The following is a 25,673-nucleotide window of genomic DNA, read 5'->3' on the forward strand; positions in this document are numbered from 1 at the left end:
GACCTATGTTCCTAGATAGCCAAAATGTTATTTCTGTCCTTTCATTGTGATTAAGTTTTGTGTATTATAAGTCTTGTATATAACCTAAAATGTGTGATGTAATGGAATACCTTACTAAGTTTTGTCACGTAGTTTTTACGCTACCAGTAACGGACTACAATTTGTAAGTAATCTATTCAGGACTACACTTAATGCCCTAACCTTAATGTTCTGTTGTGATCTGCTTCATGATTGTTTGGGGTCCTAGACATCACTATGTTTAGTTTTACTAAAAATATTATTTTCCGTTTTAAATATTTCAAAACTTGTCTGACCTAACTACAACACAACAGACATATAATTGAAGGTTTAGCCGTCTGTTTTTACCAATTTTGGACCCAACAAAAAACGTTGCTGAATACAAATCCAAACAGACGTCTGATGCAATCTAAGAAAGGGAATCTTAATGTTAAAAATTCGTTATATTTATTTCATTTTCATTGTATAAATGTCCGCCTGATATTTTAAGTATTTTGGGGGCTGTTAAAAAGGGAATGGGCTCTCAGTGAATTTCGTCACTGGTTTGCCAGATGTGACGTTAGTTCATGTTTCCTGGTTTGAGGGTGTTGAGGGTAAAGTAAACGTCAATATATTGCCGTGGTTTGAGTACTCGGTGTGGCAGTGAATCGGGGACCAGACACACATCAACCATGCTGCAACTGAAATGGGTACGGTAAGATAGTTTTGGTATTCATGAAACGTTGTGTATTCGCTTTGTAATAAGTTTTATTCAGCCGACCTGTATTGCATTTGATAGATGTTATTAATATGCCCTAAAGCATTATAACGCTGTTTTTGTTTGTTTGTGTTGCTTATTTATACAATTAGTAGCAGAATGCTGTTCATTCATTTGTTTTGCAGTTTGAAAACCTTTCCTATTTGTCGCAGACATATGAAAAGCAGAAAGTCTAATAAACATGCTATTGCATTGTTTTCTTTGTCGTCCGATAATGTGAAATGAACTGACGCGCAGTTTACATTTTTAATATTTTGCAACACCTAACTCTTTAAGTCAGAAGTCGAATAAGGGGCATTTGTAATTATAACTTTATCTGTACCCCTGTATTCTCCGTTATGTGTCTTCTCTCATGGTGTGTCTGTATGCAGGTATTCTCCGTCATGTATCTTCTCTCGCGGTACTCTGTGTGTGAGGCTTATGTGGTCAGGCGGTCCGGCAAGGCAAGGTCATCAGAAGAGTCTTTCTCTGGATGTAGGTTTATAGTTCTTTATACCAGAATGTGTTTATGCTAGAATATTTGCTTAATGTGTACATTATTGTACAATTATAAGCTGTATGCAATTAAATAACAAATACGGCTACAGTGGTTGCAGGGCAGAATTTACAACTTCGAGCCACTTATTGTATGGGTTTAATCTAAATGTGCATTCAGTTTGCTAATGAATAACTTACATATGAAGAAATAAATACATATAGGTTATAAGGACTCTGTCGGAATATGTTTTAATCTAGAAAAATCTGTTTTATTGTACGTGGAGTGTTGAATCACCCCTCTAGGGGGAACATAACATGGCCAGCAATATGGAGTTACTAAACTCTATTCTGACGGTAATTGTTTTTCATGGTGACGTAAGTGATTTTCACCATTTATAGGGGGTAAGGTTAGTCGGTGCTTGAAATGCCGTCCAAATCCAGGATGTCGTTGTTTTTTCTCTCACCACCCTCCGAAAAATCCTCGGCCGAACTGTTTTTTCTGACGAACTCCAAGTTCACGAGAAGAAATCGATTAAAAATGTAATGTTTAACACCTTTTTGACTACTGCTGAACACCGTACAGTAACTGTTGTACAACATCGCTGTAATTTTCATGCATATGTTTTACTGAAATGCTTCAAGTGTTTAAAAGAACAATACTTAGTAACTGCTCCACTACAGCAAGTGGGAGCAGAAAAAGAAAAGCATGTAAACATGCGAAATGGGTCTTTAATATGGTAGCAGCAGGTATGCAATGCAATTGTAAAATGTGTATTATATACAGATGTATACATAACTATATCGCGTATAAATAACGTTACAACTATAGCGCGTCTATTTTTCTGTTTAAACAGGAGATTTAAATAATCAAGTAATGATTTATTATAAAATATGCTTAGGATCACCGAACTCCCTTCTCCACTGTAAATAAATCGCCATCCTTTTTATATATATATATATATATATATATATATATAAGAACAATTACCGTCTAAATAGGGCTATAGTTGCTGTTTCTGTGGGCTGCTATACGTAAGTGGTCTGCCATATTGGATACACAGATAAAGAATGAACTGTAAAGTGGCAGCTTGGGTGTCAGTGTAAAGACTGGCTCTAGAGGCTTTTGATTAATCTGTAAAATGAGTTTAAGTTAAATGAGTTCTTTAAGACTTCCAAATTTACTAACTGAAAAAAAAAGCACAGAAGCCCCAGAATTCTTGATGTATGACTGTGTAATTTATGCTGTAGAACAAAAGAAAAGTCTTTTTAAGTACTGTTTTGACCTCATTTTAATCACAATTGTAAAACCACTAGATTGGCATAATGACAAAGCAGCTCTATTGATTACATTCTTACACAAATACTACATATACTAATATAACAATATCTTACTACATATGATCTTCCACAAACTGTTGTATGAATGTCATGACAAATGTTAACCATTAACTGCTTAAAAACCTAGCCTTTACCTAAATTTAACAAATTAAATTGTTTTAATGTTGTATCAGAGTTTAATGATGGAAAGTTTACTTGTCAGTTTGCATTCAGATAAAAAAAAATAATAATGATAATAATTGAAATTTAGTTTGAAAGGTCTTGAAACTTATGAAATGTACATTTATGATAATTAATCAATTATGATGAATACATGCATGTAATAATGATGTTAAATGCATGCATGTAATAATTTTATGACTCCAAACCATATGAAATTATAGAGGTTTCACATTAGTTTGATTTAAGTTGTTTTTTCTGTGTATCTTGGATGGCAGCACTGTGTATTTGGTCCATTTATGTACATAAGGCCAGTTCAAGTGATGCCATTCTAAACATGTCAAGAATGTTTCTGCAGACTAGTTTATATAATTTAGTCGAGCTTCAACAAAAGAAGAGCGAGAATTTGACCTTGCTTGATCCATTATTTAATGATTCATTGTTCATGCTACAATTGAATTTCATAACATCATTTGTTTGTTTAAATGTTCCAGTGTTACTGTATTTAAATGAAAATTTTGTTAGTTTTTTTTTTTTTTTTTTTTTTCAATCAAGTGATCATGTCATGTCAGTTAGTTCACATGGGTTGGTAGTGGTAGTGTGCCAGGAACATTTAATGAAACAGCCACTTTCCGTTACGCTCTCAGCTGGTGATCGAAAATTAGAGAAATATTTGCTTTGCTCTACCCTAAGTCAATATTGAGATATGCAGAGAACATTTTAGCTCCTTTACCCATGTTTGAGATTTTACAGGTGGAAATGGTTGAACTGCATACACGTGTCATCAGCTTTAGGGCAGAGCACATAGGATAACATGTTTGCACAAGCATAACAAACACTGGATTTTGGTGATAGATTTTGGTTAGATTTAAAATCTCTTTAATCTTTATGTTCTATGTCTCTTCTCTCTTTCATAAACTTTATCCCCAAAGTCCTCTCTGACCACCCGTTTAACAGCCTGTCAGGTTCCTGCAAAAACAGGTGCTTTGAACTAGTGGAAAGTGAACCACCAAACTGTCGCTGTGACAACCTGTGTAAAACATACAATACTTGCTGCTCAGACTTTGATGAGCACTGCCTGAAAACAGGTAAGACCTATCTACTATTGTTTTTCCTTTCATTTGGGAGATATACAAAGTCTGAGGATTTATCATGTAAAATGAATTAGAAGTATTTAAGATTTTGCACTGTTAGGTCACTAATGAAATAGGCTAATTTGTAACATTGATGTCTCATTTGAACAGATTGTCATGTTTAATTTGCGGCACAGTGCTGTTTGAAATATTCTCAAATCATGCTGATAACATGTATTAGGTTTTCCACAAGCTTGGTGCGCATCATGTTTTCTCAAATTTATCATTCTCAAATTAATAAAGCAGTTTTCTTTTGGACCCCACTGTACTTTTTGTCTTTGTCAAAAAGACAGACGTCCCTTAAATTGCTTGCGCCAGGCCACTGTAACAGTTTCCTTTAATTTCGTATCGCTTTGGTTTTGTCTACAAGAAATGTATCATTTTTTGTGCCCTCAGCGGGAGGCTTTGAGTGCAGTAAAGAGCGCTGTGGTGAAACTCGTAATGAGCAGCATGCCTGTCACTGCTCAGAGGACTGCATGGCCAAGGGAGACTGCTGCACCAACTACAGGTCTCTCTGCAAAGGTAGGAGGCTTTCAAAGAGTTTCAAAAAATCACATGCATTTCATTTTAATGTAATTAGCAGAATGTTTAGCAGAGCTAGTTTATTGTGGAGGAGACAGACCACCCCTAAAATTTGTTTTGTTTTTGATCCAGAGTGTGCATCATGCATATTTTAATAATTTCCCATTAAGTTCTTAAGACTTTTTTGCCAAACCACTACAGTTATAAAAAGGTTTGTATGTTGCAATTCTGACTTTAAGGCATGTTTGTGTGTAACTGTTAATCAAGAGCACTCTATTGCCTGGACATTAGATGTGTGTGAATGTCACCTTGTGCTTTACTGACTGACTTCCCCCTGTATTAGGTGATGTTCCCTGGTTGCAGGAAGAGTGTGAAGAGATTAAAAACCACGAGTGTCCAGCCGGGTAAGAGACACAATAATGATTTCAGTGACAAATATCACTGAATAGGCTCGCCATTCATCCCACCTTTTATATTCAACACTAAGTCCACAACACTTATATCTTAGGTCACAGCTGTACTTTACATACTAGAAGATAGGGAATTTGTTTATTTATCTGATGCTGTGAAGTGTTGAATGACAGCAAACACTAAGTTTAAGTTAAAAGATGGATATTGGGCTTCTGTGTGTGACCACACATCTATCTGGAACGACTGGGTGGTTTGCATAACAATTAATGTTAATGTATGCACATTAATTGTGACTTTTTGAACCTAATCTATGGTGGCCGAGAGAGCTCAATGCGCTGCAACTTCAGAAAACACATGCAAATAGAAAAAGAACCAGCAAATTAAGAAAATGTCAATTAAGCAATCTTCATCATTTTGACAGCACACATGCTGCAAATACTCACAACACAACCAAATACAGAAACACGCTGCAAAAACAGAAACGAGCTGCAAATAGTCACAACACAACCAAACACAAAAACGCACTGCAAAAAGTCACAACACAACCAAACACAAAAACCCAACAATGCTTGCGATATAGTAAAAGTGTAGTAACCATGTTGTTGTTGTTTTTTTCTGTGTAATGATCACCATTTGTGTACATACCATGGTTAAAGTATGGTTAGTGTTTTTAATTTACCATGGTTTAACTATAGTAACGATTTCTTATTTGTATTTATTTTATATAATAAAATATATATAATAGGCTATTTGTTTATTTTAATAGTAAAACCATGATTAATTTTTGTAAGGGAAGTTGTAAAAGAAGCCAGCTTACATAACTGTATGAAACAGTAACTGTATACTTCATCAGCTTAATAATAAAAAAAAAAGAAAAAAAGAAGAAGAAGAAGCTAAGGAATCAGGATGTTAAAATAAACAGAAATCGCATGGGATGATAGGATGATAAGCATGTCCCAGCCAGGTTTGTTGTTTCCTTTAATATTTCCGATGTGGTCTGTGCATACTTGCAGCACATTTGGATTTGTTTGTGTTTTGGGAGTATTTGCAGCATGTTTTGTGTGGTTGTGTTGTGACTATTTGCAGCCCATTTCTATTTTTTGCAGTGTGTTTCTTTATTTTTCTGTGTTGTAAGTATTTGAAGCACATGTGTTGTCAAACTGATGATGATGCTTTCTTAATTTGCAGGTGTTTTTTATTTGCACTGCGTTGAGTTCTCTCGGCCACCATACTTAATAATATATGAATAGTGCCTATGGAAGATTCAAAGGCTGTTATAAAAAGAACACTCAAATTAAAGACTTACCTGTCCACTACAAATGAGGACAAATTTTAGCAACAAACATTAATTTATTTTTGTTTGTAACTGGTGTACTAATGTTTCTTTCTGTGTATCTAGGTTTGTTCGGCCACCTGTCATCATGTTGTCTGTTGATGGCTTTCGTGCATCTTACATGAAAAGAGGAAGCATGGTGATCCCCAATATCGAGAAACTCAGTAAGACTTATGTCTTGTCATGAAAATCAACAAACTGAATATGAATCAATATTGATTAAGCTGTCAATCAGTTAAAACATATCAAATTTATTACACAATATACAGATTAACTCTATTAACTAGAGAGTTTTGTGGTGATATAGTTTATTTATCAGTGTAAATAGCTTGTTTGTGGTAATCTCAGACAAAGTAAATTTAGGGCACATTCTTGTTTAGAGAACATGTTCATATATTCCATCTGTGCTAAATTACCTAATTTGTTTTACTAAACTGTTGCCTTTGATTCTAATAATGACTTAATTTCTAATTTCTCTTGTAGGATCATGTGGAACTCACGCACCATACATGAGACCTGTATACCCCACCAAAACCTACCCTAATTTGTATACAATTACAACAGTATGTATTTAGTTTGTGTACTTTGTGTTAGGTTTTGGCTTGTAAGTTTAAATACCCTTTGCAGAATCTGCAAGATGTTTATTTAAAAAAAAGTGACATTTTGTTTTTTGTTGCAAATTTTTATTTTTTATTTTTTGGTAGGATTCAAATTATACAAGGAGGATGTTCATACTTAGGACTCAGGAGCAACACTGTGTAAGATAATATTATTTCTGTTGCCTCTTAAACCATTTGCTTTAAACATATTTCTTTTCTTTTTCTTTTGCTTTAGGGGCTTTATCCTGAGTCGCATGGAATTGTGGGTAACTCAATGCATGACCCTGGATTTGATGCCAACTTTAACATCCGAGGGAAAGAAAAGCTCAACCATCGATGGTGGGGAGGACAACCTGTGAGTTGCCCTTCCATATCTTTATTTTTTTTTTTTTTTGAAGGGGTAATTTATCCAAAAATAAAATTGTGTCATCACATACTCATGTTGTTAACATTAAGGTAAACTTAGATAAATGTACACTATTATATTAGGCGCTTATCCAAGTGGAGGATAATAAGAATAAAAATAGTGATATAGTTATAATATTATTACACATGTTGCAGTGTTTTTATTAATTCATATTTGTATAATGTATAGGCTATATTTATTTTGAAAAAAAAAAGTTAAATATCAGTTTTCATTTGATGCTGATCATTCGAAAGGCTCATCTGTTTGCCTGATTATGTTTGCAGTTTGCACTGATATTTCTCTTAATGGTTTTGACTGATTACTTGACAGTTTTAAAGATATAAAAAAAAATCTGCATACAATTAATAAAGAAACTTAAAACACATAAAATACATACGTACATACATATATACATGTGTATATTTTTCTCTTTGCTGTTTTTTTCTGATACATTCATAATCATAACTTTTTTTCAGGTGTCTCTGTGGCTTATTTTATGTTTTAATTGCTTATTATTATGCTATAGTATTTCTCTGTAATGTAGAGCAGTGTTACAAATAACATTCTTTCTCAGCCCTGAAACTCAAACCATTTCCTCCCTGTATGATTAATATCACACTCATGCGATTAGACTGATTGCTTAAATAAACGACTGCTAGTTGGCTAGGAAAATCTTTTGTCAGGGGCAGCCCTAGTTCTATAAGAACAAAAAAAAATCTATAAAACTTATTTTGGAAATAATTTCTTTGCGACAATCTGGATGAAATGTAAATATATATATAAATATATATATATATATAGTATATATATATATATATATATATATATTTTTTTTTTTTTTTTTTGCAGGCAACATACATTATAATTTGCGATATTTAAATATTAATTTTTCTATTTATTTTTTGTTTATTAAGTTTTACCAGAGTCTGATTTTGATTGGAGGACTCTAATAGGTGTTAACTTAATATGCCATTTTCATGTCACCATTTTAAACAGTGAACCATTGTCTTGGCAAGAGATAAGAGATGATTGTAACTAGTACCTCAGTGGCACAGTATTCTGAAACTGCAAACAGTGGATAATGTGCATAATGTCAGTGAGTTTTTTAGTTCTTGTGCAAGCTACATGAAAACAAAAGGGGACAACTCCAACACATCTGTTAGCTATTAACCCAACAGCTGGAGCCAATTTTCAGTTTTCACTTAACTTTATTTCTTTTGGCTGATTCTTTACCCCACTGACTGAGCTGTGACGGTAAATGAGGCCATCATAGATGGAACTTACCCAGTCTTGTCAATGCAGTTTTGCCAAAACACTTGCAAAAATTACCCAACACATAGAATGATTGTCTCTCATTTGTGAATAGTGATCCCTAGAATTTGTTTACTTCAGTAATATGATATATGAAATAAGAGAAGGCCTGTTTTTTCTTAGGAATATGAAAGAAAAACTCTCTTCTTTTTTTTCCCACAGAACACACAGAACAACACATTTTGTTTGAAAACTCCTTTTTTTTTTTCATTTCTAGATCTGGATAACAGCAGTGAAACAAGGAGTAAAGGCTGGTACGTTTTTCTGGCCAGTGTAAGTCAACATTATCCAAACTCAAATGCAAACAATGTCATTTTGAAAGTAATTTTTAACTTAATTCTGCAACATAGTTAATCAAATAACTTGTCTGTAGTGTTTATGTTATGGACCTGAGCAGTACCTTAAATCATGTGGCTTGTTGAGACGAGGAGAGGTGTGCCATTTCACAATTTGATCCTAGTGGATGTTTAAAAGTATGAAAAAAATCCCAAACACTTATACTGAATGAGGACTTATTATATCTAGACACCATAATGTCGTGGAGACTTAGAGTATGTGGGCCTAGAGTGTGGCATGTGGGCCAGTAAAACAAACACCCAAAACATTCTTGAAACCACAAAGCAATGACATGTGAACTGAGGAAATCATGTTAATGTTTTTGTTCTGATATGCTCTCTGGCAAGTCCTGGACTTGCTTAGGACTGAAACACAAAGGGTCCCCTAATCGGCACTCACAGAGGGCCTTTAGACTGCATTTTTTTTTCACTTGGACTTAGACAGAGACAGCTTGAACTGTTTTGCTAGTAATTTTTGAGGAAAGGCCCTACATACAAGCAAGGTGCTTGTCAACTCCATACCAAATTCAGCACAGTGGAAGGGCAGAGTGCTTTCAGAGCTACTTCCTTTGGCCTCAAACCTGAAGAAAATTAAATTTGCCATTCTTATTCTATGCCCATAGACTGAGGAGTCTTGAGCTTAGACCATAAATTTGCCTAACGTTGATACAACTGGAGAGGAAGTCAGGATAAGTGGAGGTGGTAGTGAAGAAATGGTTTCCTGTAGAGGATGACTGAGATAATGTTTCTTGCCCCTTCGTCCCTTGATTCCCTCAATGCAGGGCTTAAACTTACAGATTTGCCTAATTGTACTGCCCTGCTGACAACTCTTTCTGAAAATGTCAGCTATATACACTTATAGCTATATATAGCTAGCTAAATAGCTATATATTTTAACTTTATATATAGTATTATGTGTATGTACCATTTCTTATGTGTGGCATATTAACAGTGGCATTCCATTGGAAAGAAGAGTTCTAACCATGTTGCAGTGGCTTCACCTTCCTGATGCAGAGAGGTCAGTATGTACTAAATACTCCCAAAAAACTTTGTGAACATTATTAGTTAAACAATTCATTTAAAAAGTTAAGAATGACTGTAAAACTCCCTCCACTCATTAATTTTTTACCCCCCCCCAAATTTTAGTACTCTGTATCTTATGCAACTTTGACTACAGAAACACATTGCTCCATGTATTTCTTTTTTTTTAGGTTCATGGGGTTTTCTTAACAGTCACATTATTAGTTTTTATTTGTTTTAAGGTTAGGCTTTGCCTTATAGTAACTGTCACTGTTTGTTTTTTTGTAGATTTTCTTTTCTTTCTTTCTTTTTCTTTCTTTCTTTGGGGGTTAAAAAGTAACAGGTGTTTGTGTTTTTGCAGGCCATATGTTTATGCAATGCATTCTGAACAGCTGGATTCCTATGGCCACAAACTAGGACCCCACAGCACTGAGGTAAGCAGAGTGTACAGGAAACATTCTAATAGCTTAGAATACCTGCTTCAGTCATACACATAGTCACATAAACATGTATGTTCATGCTGTAAATGTAGCAATAATGCAAACAAAATCTTAGCCCAAATACAGACTCACTGCAAAATACTGCATACATTCACTTTCCATTGTGTGTGAATTTTAATTTGCTTATAGGAATATTTGAAGAAAATTTGAAGACTGTTGATGTTGCTGGTGTGTCTTTGACATTAAGCATTACAAGATGTTGTTTCATTCTACAGCTTGATAATGCACTGAAGGACATTGATAAGGTGATCGGCCAGCTAATGAATGGTCTGAAACAGATGAAATTGCACCGTTGTATCAATATCATCTTGGTTGGAGACCATGGTACCACATTTAGATGTTCTGGTTTGGGGTTTCTAGGGATGATACAATTTTATTTGTAGATCTATTACAAAATATTTAATATACATTTTCTTCTTCAGGTATGGAGGAAGCTCACTGTGACCGCACAGAGTTCCTGAGCTCTTACATGTCCAACACTGAGGACATCATCCTAATCCCTGGGTCTCTGGGAAGAATCCGAGCCCGAAATCCAAACAACTCTAAATGTTAGTACTTAAAAATTGTCTTTTTTAAGTCAACATGAAACCAAATTTAGCATTTTTTATTCATTATTTCTTACATATGTTAGGAAAAAAAAACGTTTTCTTAATTTTTCATAAAAATGCAGTAATTACTGTGCCTAAAGAACTATCCTTTTTGGCTGATGTCACCTAGGCTGTGTGGGTTGATGTTAATTAACTCTCTGGGGTCTGAGGGTGTTTTGGGGCCCTGGAGAAGTTTTGACATGCCCTGATATTTGTGCTCTTTTCAGTTATATTCTTAAAAACATATTAATGGCTAAAGTCTGATTACATTGTAATCAGCACAAACTGGGCTACAATAATATGTAAGCAACATCAATGTACATGTTTGTGTTTTTGAGAAAACAACGTATATGCATGGTTAGTGAAAAACTAAAATGAACTAAAACTAAAATAAAACTAAAAAACTAAAAAAGTCACTGAAATAAGGCCATGAAACACGTCCAGAACATTTGTTCACAAGACTTTTGAGAACTGGATATGGTAGGCTAGAGTTTTTTTCTACAAAATGATGTGAAAATCATCTCGTTCAGTCATTCACAAAAAACAGTATACTTATTTAAATTTTCTAAGACGTGTTTTGTGATCGAAAGGGAATATGCGACGGAGTGACAATGGCCATGAATATTTAGTGATTCACACCTGAGAGACAAAGGGCCCTCCTCTAATGGCCCATCAATGAGACTCTGACTGTCAGGAAAGAAACAATGTGAGAAGATTCAAAGAATGGGGTTTTAGATTATCTGCATTTTACTTACAACGCTGTATAATCAAAACATACATAATGAAGGTCAAGACCTTCATTAAGCACACTGATCTAACCACAGAGACATTACAAGAGAAAAATGTGCTGAGAGCATGTCACTTTGTGAGTACATTAGACTATAGTACAAATCTCTATTTCTAGGAATTAATTTGCTTTAAAAATACCAGGCATCAAAACAACTGAAATTTCTCTCTCTTTTTCTCTCTGTAGATGATGCAAAAGTAATTGTAGCAAACCTTACGGTGAGTGACTAAAATACTTTAGTATACTTTTGTAAATTTACGTTATACTTTACTAAGCCTTTTTATAAGAAAACACTTTATGTTTGTCAAAATTAAGTGAGACTTCATAATTAATCCGATGACCTGCACTTGTGATTACTCTGCTACCACAAAGTGATCTGAGTGGAACTGATTTCATACATCCACTGAAAAGTTGGATAAAACTCTTTGCAAAAAATATTTCACAAAAACAAAGCTAGTTTTAAGGGAAAGTGTTGTTTTAGTAAGCATTATTTATGACTATAGTCTCAAATAGTCTCTAAATATATTTTTGTGACCACTGTATATTGATTATTTAAATGGTTTCATTTTAAATGTACTCTGGTTATTTCAGTACAGAGTGTACTGTTCTTCTTCACCAAACATGAAACTTGGTTTTCCTACAGTGTAAAAAGCCAGACCAGCACTTCAAACCGTACTTAAAGCAGCATCTTCCCAAACGTTTGCATTATGCCAACAATCACAGAATCGAGGAAGTTCACTTGATGGTTGAGAGAAAATGGCACATAGCACGGTAAATTACCTACCACATAATTATGTGTCAGTTTTCATGTTTAAATTGTTCAGATGTCCATGATTTTTTCTTAAGTGATAGAGATGCTTAAACCTATGCGAATGCTTTTGTTTTATTTTCTAATAAAAATATCTAAACATCCTTAAAACAAGATCAGAATGCAAAATAACATTAAATAAAAAAAATATATATGTATACCTTTTTCAGTTACATTGTACAACATTGTACATGGTTCAGTTCATTAACATTAGTTAACACATTAGATATTGTGAACTAACAATGAGCAACATTTTTTACAGCACTGATTATTATTATTTTATTTTAATTTAAATTAATTTTAATTAATATAAGTACTAATTTTCATTGTTATTTTAAATTTGTTTATAAAGCATTTATTAATATAAAGTTACACAGGTTGAAATGTTAAAAAGGTATTAATGTAGAAATAAAAAATTGTTCATTGATGCAAACAGTTCATGATACCTAATGCATTAACCTTATTGTAAATTTACTATTTTGTTTTATTTTATGTATAAACTTCACTAAACATTCTTAGATTTCTATGTGTCTAATTCAAGATATATTCTCTGAAAACAAGTATGCATATCAGTTTTGTCTGTCATTTAGACTTGTCTTGTTTTAAGGTTGTTCAGATACTTTGCTGTTGGAAAACATACAAAAATACAAAAATACTGAATACTAAAAAAAAAAATACTGAAATAAGGAAATTATTGTTTTTAAAAATAAATAAAAACAATTTGCTTTGTCAGTATTTTTGAAATATTTATTTTTAGAGAGTACTATGTTACTCAGTGGAAGTACTAGATTTTATCTTTTTCTTTATTTTTGTTTTTTCTTTCTTTTTTATGTTTTTGCTTCTAGTGACACCGTAGTCCCTAGTATGTTCGCTTGATACAAAAATGGGAAGCTCCAAAAGTCCAATAAATAAATAAATAAAATAAAAACAATCAAGTCACTGTAATCAGCCAATAATTTACAACGCTTAGATGAGGAAGCAGAAACAGAGAGGCAGGTATAGAGACGGTTCCTCACAGCAGGATTGAGACAGCCTCCTCTGTTTGGTTTGGCTGACAGTAGAGCCCCAATGAAAGAAAGCATTGAGGCAGACTGGTGGAGATATAGTCCTCTCTAAACGGTGGCTCCAAAGTCGTGACGTGGGCTACTTTATGGCCTGGGAAGTTTCACCTAGCCTGTGGGTCTTTGCATAAAGCAGACAGTTAACTTAGCTCGGGTTGAAACAGAATATTTATGAGCAGTCTCTCATTTGTTATTTGAAGATGCTGCATGCTGCATGGTACAAACACTTATTGCTGGAATCACAGGATTTACTGTAGTGCATGCTTTCCACTGAGGAAAAATTAAGAGTTTAGAGCACAGTGGTTACTGAGGTTCAATGTGCTTCAATCAAGTCATTTGGTTCTGCCACATAGTTTCACCCACCATGTTCAGTGATTTTTAAATACTGATTTATTTTAAGGAATTTACAATGGACCTTTATGTTTAGTATTTAGGCAAGTCATCTACAAATACTTGTTGTTAGCAAGATAAACAAGTCATTGACTTGTGACTTACTCTAATAAATAAATATTTGAGACATATTTTTATGTAAGAGTGGGAGAAAAACATGATCTAATGGTGTTCTTTGTGTTTTAAGGCTTGTTTATATATATATATATATATATATATATATATATATATATATATATATATAGTTATATCATATTTATATAGTTGAAAAATGCTCCATGTCTCCCCAGAATGATTTTGTTTGAGAAGAACCCTCAATTACCCTACTGTGGTTGTCTCTCTGTGATACAGGAAGTTCTATGAATCAAAAAGGAATCATGGGAAATGTGGATTTGCTGGTGATCATGGATATGACAATAAGATCAACAGCATGCAGGTTTGTTTTTGAATTGCAGCTTTCATATATAGCTGAAAATGTTGTGTTGAACTATGTGGTATCTTAGTGACTTACTTTTATCTTTTTTTCAGACCATTTTCCTTGGATATGGACCATCTTTCAAATTCAAGACCAAAATTCCACCTTTTGAGAATATTGAGCTTTATAATGTCATGTGTGGTGAGATATGTTTTATTTATTTTTTTGGCAACACTTTCTGGGAAGCCCATATTTACAATACATTATAAGGGTATTCTTAAGAAATTATAATGAATGCCTAATGCATTATAAAAACCTTATAATATGTTATATCAACTGATGAATAATCGTAACAATAATTATAATACATCATAATACTTACATATTTGTGGTTATAACTTTTAAGAATATGATTATTTATAACACACAATGAACACCGTAAATTAAATTTACTTAATTTACAGTATAATGGACTGTATCATATCTTGACATTGTTTATTTAAGATCTGCACAGTATCTTACTACATCTTGTAAGTGGTTAGGTGTTGAGTGTTATTTGAGTGTTTCCTGTGAGGGTAATGTTAATTAATTAAATGATGTGAGCTAGTTATTACTCTTAAACTGAAAAAAAAATGCAATCTTTTATATGGTTACATTTTATTTTGATAGTCCCCTTAGTCTAATGGCTATAAGCAACTGTGCAACTACATGTCAACTAAAACTCATTAAAGTATTAGGTTAGGCTTCGGTTAAGATTAGGGTAGGTAGAATGTTGATGTACTTGCAGAGTTACTTATAGTCAGTATGTCTGTTGTTGGAAGTGTAAATAAAGTAAATATTATAATACATTAAAACTGTTCTTATAAATATTTATGAGATAATACAACATATTATAAGGTTTTTATAATGCATTATGCATTTATTATAATGCCTTAAGAATACCCTTATAATGTATTATAAATACATATATATATATATATATATATACATAGAAAGTGTTACCTTTTTTTATTCTGTAGTAATCCTGACTAATCCATATTACAGCATTAATTTAGATTTTCAGTACAGAAGCTATATATACAGTAGTCAACATTTGAAGTGGATCAAAACCTTTCATCAAAGTTGTTCAAAACAACCAAAACAATACACATTCTTGTCTTATATATATATATTGCACAGATAAAAACATTTTACCAAGTTCACCACTGTAGAAAACCTTGAGCTTGACAGTCAATGGCTTTAGGGGAATTGGTTGAATACAGCACATGCTGCTTCATTTTTATTAATGATTTAAATTTATTAATCAATGTATTCATGCATTAGTGGTGTAGAGAATAAAGTGTGCTTGTGACTTCCTTTGTCTAGCATCAGGGATCAGTTAGGTGTTATATGAATTGATAAAAAATAAATGTAATTAAAATTCAAATAAATTCATTTCTATGTAAAAAATAAAAAATACCACCAGCAAACATGTAAATGTTGGTCAGTACAATAAAAATGCATACTTGGCGAGTCTAGTAACTCCTGATTGTTTAATGCTTTACAGTGTACAGTGTACTGCTTTACAGTTAGCACATAAGATCTTTTGCCTTCATGTTTCCCAGATCTCCTTGGCTTAAAGCCTGCCCCTAATAATGGTACTCATGGTAGCCTTAACCAACTCTTGAGAGCCCCTGTATACATACCCAGCATGCCTGAAGAAGTGTCCAAACCAAACCCTACAGGACCAGTCACAGCTCTTAATGATGACCTGGGCTGCAACTGTGAAGACAAGGTCAGCATTAGAGTATTTTCAGAAAATTACTATTATTGCTGTTACTATTATTCATTCTTATATAATATTTAGCTTTGGTGTGCAATTCAGCTCTTTTTATTTTTATCTGGCCGACAATAAAACAAACTACTCAAGCAGTTTCACTGAAGTAGGAACCCATTTCTTATTTTGGGACCACTTGGGAACGACTCGGCAATGTGCTAGCAACCACCTATAAATAGAGCTGGGTAGTAACTGATTACATGTAATCTGGATTACGTAATCAGATTCCACAAGTTAAGTACTTGTAATTAGATTAAATTACATTTTAAAATACTCGTAATCAGACTACAGTTATTTTTTATGGATTACATGATTACATATTATTTACACAATAGCAATAAATTATTCACAATGTATTCTTTCTCTCTAATTCCTATTTTTCATATTTTAAATTTTCCTTTCTAAAATAGCCTACTCCTTATATACTAAGTCTTGCAGTTTTTTTGGACATTCACACGGAGGTTCATATGTAATGAACACATTGATTTTATTTGAATTATCCCTCTGTAGGTTATTTAAACATGTATTTCTATGTCTTTGCAAGGCTTTTGTCTTTCAAACACATTAAAATGCACAAATTCACAAACTTTTTGTCATCTGATTCTCTTACACCTAAAATATTTACTTGAAGCACCCCTGAGATTTTAAAATAATCTTTTAATAATTATGTATCACATTTGCATGTTCATTGGTTCTCTGACATTGGTTATGGTCAAATGGCATGCAGGTAAACAAATAAAATGTTACATTTTTTTAGTTCAGGTTTTTCTTTCTTTCTTTTTTTTTTTTTTTTTTTTTTTGATTGATTGATTGATTTTTAAAATGATTTATTTTTATTTAGTATTTTTTTATGATATAATTAATAGCTTTTCATTAAACCCCCTGCAGTCCCTTCACAAACACCAGTTTGGGAAACCTTGACGTAATGTAATATTTAATGCACTTCATGTTGTTTCCTACTCTTTGTATTTTCACATCATTATGGTACAAGATTATCCTATTTAAATCAATGTGATAAACATGTTAGGTCAAAAGTGATCTAAAAGTAGTCTGATTATATTATCTAAAATGTGTAATGAAATGGATTGCGTTACTAACTACAATTTTTGTCATGTAATTTGGAATTGGATTACAATTTGTAAGTAATCTACCCAGCTCTGCCTATAAAGTACCATTGCAATCACATAGCAACCATGGGCAAGCAGCACTTTCTTGAGAAATTATAATTTCAATAGTATTTGTTTCTATTGAAAAAAGTGACAGTTCAGGAATACTATGCACCATTTTATGACTGGATTTTGAATGAAGGGGTGGATCACTAGATTCTAAATTATTCACTGTTGCATCTTACATACTATCAATTTTATTATTAGTTCAGTTTAAATTACAAAACCCTCATAAAATCGCATAAAGTCTTTGCTTTATGTGCATGTACCCATGCTTTTATCAGTTATCACTATTGCATGCTTTAATGTGTTTAATGTTTTTTTATTTTTTTCCCCCTCGAGTCCTGCTCACAAATGAAAGTTGGCTGCCATTGCTTTTCTCTAGAACTGCCTAGATCAGGGGTTTTCAAAGTGTTCTCGGAGCCTCCCCAGCACTGGAAATGGAGTTCTTCTTTTCATAGTTATAGGAATGGCTAAACTGAAGTAAAACTGAATAAATTGAAATAAAGTATTTTCTAATAGAAACCCATTATAAAGAAAATGCCTTATATGGCTTAATGCATTGAAATGCACATTCATATTCTGGGCTCATTTGTTTGTCTGTATCCACCTGTTTTCGAGGGCCGGTACTGTAAAAAAGAATGTTGGTACAACTTCCGGTGAGGTGGCTGTAATAGTATGCCAATGGTATTTTGTGTGCTAATTAGCGAGAGGCTAAGTGTTTTGTTTTTTTTTGGATCATTGTGTACTTTGTAAAGTTGCAAGTTGTTCACATATCTTTGTTTTTCTGCTTTTGAGAGGTGATCTAAATATTCATTGCTTGAAACAAATAGAAACAAGTCTGTACTGCAGGTCTCTGGATGTTTTGTACAGGTCTCTGCGCACGTCACGTAAAGGGGACATCCAAAAATGTGTAGCGCTGGGAAGGCTCGAGAAATAGTTTGGAAACCCCTGGCCTATAGGTTATTTTGACATTTTCAATTCCTTTTATGGGATCAAAGTCATTCCTCCCCTTGCCTGAAAATACTTTTGCCTTCTGCTCAGATGTGAATCTCTTGCTGGAGGTTTTCACCTTTAATCTTTTGCAGTTGCGTTCAAAAAGTAGGGGGCAGAGGGCAATGAAAGTGACCCTAGTAAGAGGCTATAACCTGGAGTCACTGTGGCTCTGTCTGTTACAGAACAAAGTAGAAGAGCTCAATCAACGACTGAGACATGTTATTGATGGTAACTCCCTTCTCTTCTTTTTGGACTACTATGGTTTAGCTGCTATGGTTCATGAGTGTTGTCTTAAAATGATTTGCTGATTGTAAGGGAATAGTGCACCGAAATATAAAACTACTTATGTAGTATACACTTTATACACATCTTTTCCATGCAACGACAGTTCATAGTGACCACAGCTATCAAAGAACATGATGTAAGTATTTAGGAGTTGATCAACTTGTCTTTTGAAGTCATGATATGTGACCAAAATGTATTTACTAATAACTACATTTTATGTATTTGGCAGATGCTTTGTTCCGAAATTACTTATATTGCATTCAAGTATGCAATGGCACAGCTACAGAGAGACTCTACTGTTTGAACTACTGTCCACCAGAGCTCAAACATTTTTTACACTTGCATTTAAATTTAAATATGGTGCCATTAGATATGTCATTAGATATAGGTGTTTTTGGAGGCCCAGTCTACACTTTCATTGTGTGGAAAAGATCAGGGCATTTCAGAATTTTTCATTTTATGTTCAATAGAAGAAAAAAGTAATATGGAATTGCATGCTGGTAAATAATTGACATAATGTTTATTTAAACTAACCCTTCCTTGACTTGTTCAGCCAAAAAATGATAATTCTGTTTTCATTTACTCAGCCTCATGTGATTCCAGGCCCAAAATTCTGATTTAAAATTTAGGTTGCTTGGAATTTTAGTGGACGTAGTAATATTATGTCACCTTGTTTTTCAGATTAAAAGATTACTCTTGCATATTTTGTCCTGTTTAGACAACAAAAATCTTCCTTACGGTCGGCCAGCAGCCATGTTCCGCACCAAATACTACATCCTTCATCATAGTGACTACATTAGTGGCTACAGTGAAGCTTTGTTCATGCCTCTCTGGACGTCTTATACTGTGTCTAAGCAGGTACAGTTTACATATTTATGGTAGTCTATTGTAAGTTCACCAAAAAAAACAAAACAAATGACTGGAGTAATGATGCTAAAAATTCAGCTTTGAAATCACAGGAATAAATTAAATAGATGATAAACTGTTGACTGTTGTATTAGAGTCTAAACCTGACTGTGTGGCTGTTCTGATGCAGGTAGATTTCACCCCTCTGACTGAGGCTCTGAGTAATTGTGCTCAGCCTGATATTAGAGTTTCTTCAGCCTACAGTCAGTCCTGCTCAAGCTACCGTGCAGACAAACAGATCTCCTACAGCTTCCTCTATCCACCTCGTGAGGTTTCCTACTCTCTCTATAATGTGCAGCCTAGCCTCAGCAGTTTCATGTACCAAAACTAGGCCTGTTCCAGGAGCCAGCTGGACAGAACTAGTATAGCAATGGGCTTAATCTGTTTCTGTCCTGATGATCAAGTTTATTAGACCCAGATTAAACTGTATTAAAAGATAATTTTAAATGTTACTCTTAAAGGGGACCTATTTTGCAAAATTCACTTGTTTTTAACTTGTATAATTATTTTTAAACAAATTGTGCCTGCAGTGTGTGTATACACTGTGTATCCACCCTATAATAATAAATATCTACCCATCCGTTTTTTCATTTGCATTTAAAGATACACACACAAAAATAGCACTATATTCATAATTGTTGTAATAATAAATGAGCTGTGGGGTATTTTGAGTTGAAATTTCACAGACAAATTCTAGGGACACCTGGGACAAATATTACCTTGTTAAAAGAGGCAAAACAGGTCACCTTTAAAATGAAAAATAAACAGAAAAAAATCTCAATTTATAGCATTTGTCAAGAACAAATATTTCTTTTCGCTAGGCTGGGTCAGAGCATTGTTTTTAGTAAACAACACTTACAAGAATTTTGACAACAACTTTATGATTTCATGTTTGTCTAATTTTTTTCGTGATTTTCTGATTTATAGAGTTGTCCTCCTCTCAGGAAGCAAGATATGAAGCTGTTCTCATTACTAACACTGTACCTATGTACCCAGCATTCAAACGTAAGTGTTCCTTAAAGAAATTTTATGTAGTTAAGTATATTTTTATGACTTTATGACCCTCCTACAGTGTCATAAATATACACTACCAGGGGGTTGGGGGTGGTCAAGAAATAAAATGGGTGGAAAAAAGCAAAAGAAAAAATCTTTTTCGGATAAGCATCGAATCAGTGCTCGACGAATCTGGCGATGCTTCCCATTTAAGTGTCAGTTGATGGCCTTTCATTTTTAACCAGAAATGTGCACGTTGCTTTCCAGATTTCCTGTGTCTTTTTCCCATCAATTTAAATGTATTAATAAATGTACGGATTTGTACGGATAAATGTATCCGTTTTGATTCGTGGTTACTGAAGGTAAAACACTTGATGGCAATGAAATTAGGCTACTGGCTGACATGTCCCGGTAAAGCCCTGCATTTCAGCCCCAGCCCGACGGGCCTCGACTTTTTCACGCCCCTACGGCCGGGCTTCAGGACAATTTTTTTACATCATAGTTCAGACGCAGGCCGGGCCTGTTTTAGGCTTCTCCTTATTTAAATATATTTTAGACATCCACCAAATATGGTGATGAAAAAAAAAAAAAATCAGCATTGGTGGAAACAACGCAAGGCTTCACTTTTGCTTTTACTTTCGAGACTTTAGCAGCAGCGAGCGCGCCTTCAGCGCAGCTGAAACAGTTCAAGCGCACGCAATAGGCTAAAGCTTGCCACAAAGCACCGGCAAAAGTTATTACCATGAATGTGTTGGGGGGAAATAGTAAGGAGATTTTTAAATTAACTATTAATAAACTAGTGTTTTCTGAGTCAGTGTCGCAAGGATGAAGTTGCCGATCCTGACTCGCCTGACCTCTCCTGATCTCTTTGGATGAGAGAAATGCATCTTTACAGATTACATAATAAAAAAGCTTTTGTTTTCGATTTGCTTTATTTTGTTAAGTTATAATTTAAAGCTTTCTATAGATACAGTATATGTATCATATTTGTGAGGTATGTATTCGCTGAGTTTCGGTTCATTTTTGTGAAGCGCTCCTGTTGAGACAACACTTTTGCACCGTTTGCAACGTTTTGTTGATATTGTGAGCGCACACAAATAAAAGTAGACCCTTTACAGTTCCGAATTAGGGATGTAACGATATGAAAATGTCTTATCACGATTATAGTGACTTAAATTATCACGGTTATCAGTATTATCAGGGTATTGTTAAAATGTGCTGGAAATGTTCAAAAAGTACTGACACATAAAACAGTTCACCAGCTTTTGTACTTAAATTCAACAAAAATTAAATAAAATAACTTTTTGTTTGCATAAACACTAAAACAATAACTTTATTGTTTTACATGACTGACGACAGTTTATCTCATACAAAATGTTCAAATAAAACTTTCAAAAAGTTTCATTAAGAATTGGTAAACCTCACATTTTAGGCTTTAAATAAAAAAAAGGGTTAAGTCAAAATGATATTTGATTAACAAATGTTTATATGCATTTTATCAGATTCATAAATATTTCTAGATACCTATCTGAATTGTTTAAATGTATATAACCCACATAAGCTTGTTTTTCATCAACCAGTCAAAATTTACAGCAGGGCATGCAATTTCGGTCCAAATGACTAACCATCTGGGGGGGGGCAATCTGTACGTATGTCTGTGATTTGAAAGCAGTATGTGTGTGTGGCCTGTGGTAGGACTTTGAAAACAGGCCACTGAATGAGAGCCACCTCTGTTTCAGGAACTGTACACACACGTTGTATCCCCTCAAAGGAAATGAGACAGCCAAACAAAAATACTTACACAAATATGCACAGAAAACGTCATTTAGGTGTAAATAAAATTTCCTTTATGCTGTTCAAATGGACTCCCCACATGGAATCTGCCTCTCTGGAATCTGTAAATGTCTGTATAGAGGGTTTGGCAGCAGAGGTGAAATGGGAAGGCAGTGATGGATGCTGTGTCTGCTTTAGATTAGCTGTGCTGGACTCAGACAGTTAACTGAGCTGCCACCCACATAGAGACTCAACCCTTTCAATACTACAGCAGAATATTTGCTGTTTTTTTTATTTTTATTTTTTGAATTGTTATTATAAATGAATGATTTGTTTTAGTAAATAATATTAACAATAATAACAACAATAATAATAAAACCAGTTAATTTTTTTTTGTAAAAATTACAGTGGTATTACAATATCACCCTTTTAGTTAATAATTAGTGAGCATGTTGATCCGAAGAGAGGTGATACATTATTTTTCCTATGCAGAAAGTCTGTTTTTGGTTGAAACCTCCCAAAGCAAGTTAAAACCAACAACTGAGGCCATATCAAATGTTTAAAAAAAACACCAGTGTACAAAGAGCAGGTGTTTTTTTTTGTTTGTTTGTTTGTTTGTTTTTTTGTTTGTTTGTTTGCTTGTTTTTTCATACCCATTTTCAGATTTGCAACAAACTTCTAGAGTTCAAAGTACTAAGAAATTATGAAATGCTTCAAGTCATTATGCTGTTCTGTCTTTAAAGTTCATATCTCTTCCTATCTGTCTTTTAACAATTCACATTTCTGTCTTTGTCCCTCTCTCTATCTTTGTTTGGCTGTTTCAGGTGTGTGGAGTTATTTTCAGAAATCACTTGTGAGACGTTATGCTAGTGAGAGAAATGGAGTGAATGTGGTTGTTGGACCCATCTTTGACTATGACTACAATGGTCTTAGGGATTCAGCAGAGACAATAAAACAGTGAGTTGTCTTCACAGTCTTAGACTTATCACTTATACATTAGTTCATTTAAGTGCATCAGCAGCTGACAGGTCTTTGGATCAGTGTTTATCTTGAATGACTCCACATGTAGCATCAGCGGTCTTTGCTCTTTCTGGCAATGCTTGTTAACAAACAGTATGTGAGTGGAGAGAATGTCTGTGCACCTAAGATGGTGTGTGTGATGAATGCATGCATATCTCTATTGCCAGACCCAAGCTGCATCTGAAGTTATCTGATCCATGACTAGTTGACACAGACCTAACAATTGGTACAAGTATGTAAATACATTTTTATAAGCCTTCACTCTGAGTATGTAACTCTTTCTTTGTTTAAAGGTATGTCAGTGGCTCTGTACAAATCCCAAGTCATTACTACATTGTAGTTACAAGTTGTCTGGATTACATACAGACTGTTGACTCCTGTACTGGTCCTCTCAGTGTGTTCTCTTTCATCCTTCCACACCGATCAGATAATGATGAAACCTGTAATGTAAGTTCTCTTCTCTTCTCTTCTGCCACACTATTGATTACATTTTACAGTAAATATATTTGCAAAAAGAAGCTTATATGGATAGTCTGACAGTGCCACTGTTATGATTGATAGTACTGTAAATATTCAAGTATCCAGCCTGTCAAAAGAAATTCTGCTAATAAAATCATTTACAAACCCCACCTGCCCCAGGTTACATCTATGTCAACTTCAATCATTTTATTGTCTATAATGGTACACAACAGCAAGTCACAGATGTGGCACACAGAAAATAGGATGAAATTAACGCAGTATGTCATTAAATGCAGAAGCTGAACAGGTTTACTGCACAATAAGAGGCAAGAACTACTTTGTGAGTGTTTAACATACTTCTCCTCATCCAGAGTTCAGAGGACGAGACAAAGTGGGTCGAGGAACTGATTAAGACACACACAGCACGTATACGAGATGTGGAGTTACTTACAGGACTAGACTTTTATCGCCGCACCAGCAGGACCTATGAGGAGATTCTCTCTTTGAAAACTTACTTACACACATATGAGAGTGAGATCTAAACCACTGCATCACTGCATTAGCATGCCCTACATCTTAACTGTCGGGATGCAGAAGCAAGGTGTATATTTTTATGCAAACTATCATATTTATTGTTCTTTCATTACTAATCCTTAAGTGATTTTTTAACATCCTCCTCCTTTATGACAGTGACTTACACGCATGAGCAATTTTTTTTTTTTTTTGGTGGTTTGGGTGGGGGGGGATTAATTCTTTTTTAAGAATTTTGTAAAAAATACTATAGAAATGTTTTGACCTGTGATGTTTGATGTGCTGAATGTAACCACATTTGAAAGATGTCTGTACTGTAATCAAACCTGTTCTGTTGTGACAGGTGTTTTGTTTGTTTTTTATGCCATTAAACAATTTGCACAAAGTTCTTCTGGTCATTTTAAATATAATAGCACCGACTGGTGGTTATATGGCAGTTTGCAGGTTATTTTCCAAAGAGATACTTAACGTATCTTTGTTGTTCACTGTTTTATTTTATGGATCAACAATAAATATACAACGGCCTCTGTTTGTCGCTTGCTGTCCATCAGTTCATTTTAATGAATTCATGTAACATTTAATGCAACAAAAGTCTTTCACAATTCACAATCCTAAACAATAAATCAATAAATGATAAATTAAACAGTAGCAGTTGGTAACTCTTCATGAAGGTTCCCATACAGTAGGCAAAAGTATTTGTAATGTGACTTTGAAAACATAGCCAATGATTTGGCAGATCTGACAAAGACAGTTTAGGATGCACTCGAGAAGGCTCTATCATCCATACTTATGTTTTGTCCTGGCAACACATACCACTAGCGTCATTCCTATGTTCCCAGGGTCCCAGGGGACATAATGAAGACATGACAAAGAGTCCTATGTTCCTTAGATTTATATAATGAACACAAGACAAAGGGTCCTGTGTTCCTAGGGTTAGGGTTAGGCTATCATATGGTTAACCAGTGGTGTGCATAGACCTCCTGAGGTGTAGGGGTGAAATGGCGTTAAGAAGGCACATCCGCAGATTCGGGGGGGGGGGGGGGGGCCTCGAAGGGGCAGGGGCTCGAGCAAAGTGCACTGTGTGGTTAACCATTGGAAACATAAAAGTAGAGCTTAAATCTTCCTTGAAATATTACAAATGTAATATTGGATTCATGTGATGGAAGTAAGTAGTAGATTTTATAAAAAAAAAAAAAATACAAATACATTTGTATTTGTTTGTTTATCCATTTTTACATCAATGTCCAAAACAAATCCAAGTTTTTCACACTGGATTTAGTAAGGCCTGACTAAGCTGGAGTTCATTTGAAGCATTGGAACCCTTTCTTGATAGCCTTGATAACGTCAGTTTTGTTGTTGTT

General features: G+C 34.1%; 1 protein-coding gene across 5 annotated transcripts; it reads left to right on the top strand.

Moving 5' to 3' along the window:
- Positions 1 to 472: 472 nt before the first annotated feature.
- Positions 473 to 24,831, top strand: enpp2 (ectonucleotide pyrophosphatase/phosphodiesterase 2). Of its 5 annotated transcripts, none has more exons than XM_051132402.1 (26): positions 473 to 712; positions 1,147 to 1,249; positions 3,682 to 3,837; positions 4,279 to 4,404; positions 4,748 to 4,808; positions 6,215 to 6,312; positions 6,632 to 6,711; positions 6,853 to 6,906; positions 6,983 to 7,102; positions 8,682 to 8,737; positions 9,752 to 9,817; positions 10,181 to 10,253; positions 10,535 to 10,643; positions 10,742 to 10,867; positions 11,880 to 11,911; positions 12,337 to 12,464; positions 14,304 to 14,388; positions 14,481 to 14,568; positions 15,972 to 16,141; positions 18,438 to 18,573; positions 19,349 to 19,488; positions 19,667 to 19,802; positions 20,464 to 20,541; positions 23,127 to 23,259; positions 23,616 to 23,769; positions 24,153 to 24,831. In XM_051132402.1, exons 1-26 carry the CDS (start codon positions 704 to 706, stop codon positions 24,321 to 24,323), a joined length of 2,688 nt encoding a protein of 895 aa, XP_050988359.1. In that variant the 5' UTR covers positions 473 to 703; the 3' UTR covers positions 24,324 to 24,831. The 5 variants fall into 5 exon arrangements, with proteins under 5 accessions (XP_050988359.1, XP_050988358.1, XP_050988360.1 ...); XM_051132401.1 differs by having other exon boundaries at positions 482 to 707; XM_051132404.1 differs by having other exon boundaries at positions 495 to 707; positions 18,528 to 18,573.
- Positions 24,832 to 25,673: the final 842 nt, after the last annotated feature.

Source organism: Labeo rohita, chromosome 16 (assembly GCF_022985175.1).
Source record: "Labeo rohita strain BAU-BD-2019 chromosome 16, IGBB_LRoh.1.0, whole genome shotgun sequence".
Lineage (NCBI taxonomy): Eukaryota > Metazoa > Chordata > Actinopteri > Cypriniformes > Cyprinidae > Labeo > Labeo rohita.

Bases quoted from the DNA above. Each gene is read 5' to 3' on its own strand.
- enpp2 (XM_051132401.1), top strand. The intron at 9,818-10,180 runs GTCAGTATGTAC...GTGTTTTTGCAG, and splicing joins CACCTTCCTGATGCAGAGAG to GCCATATGTTTATGCAATGC. The intron at 20,542-23,126 runs GTAAGTGTTCCT...TGGCTGTTTCAG, and splicing joins TATGTACCCAGCATTCAAAC to GTGTGTGGAGTTATTTTCAG.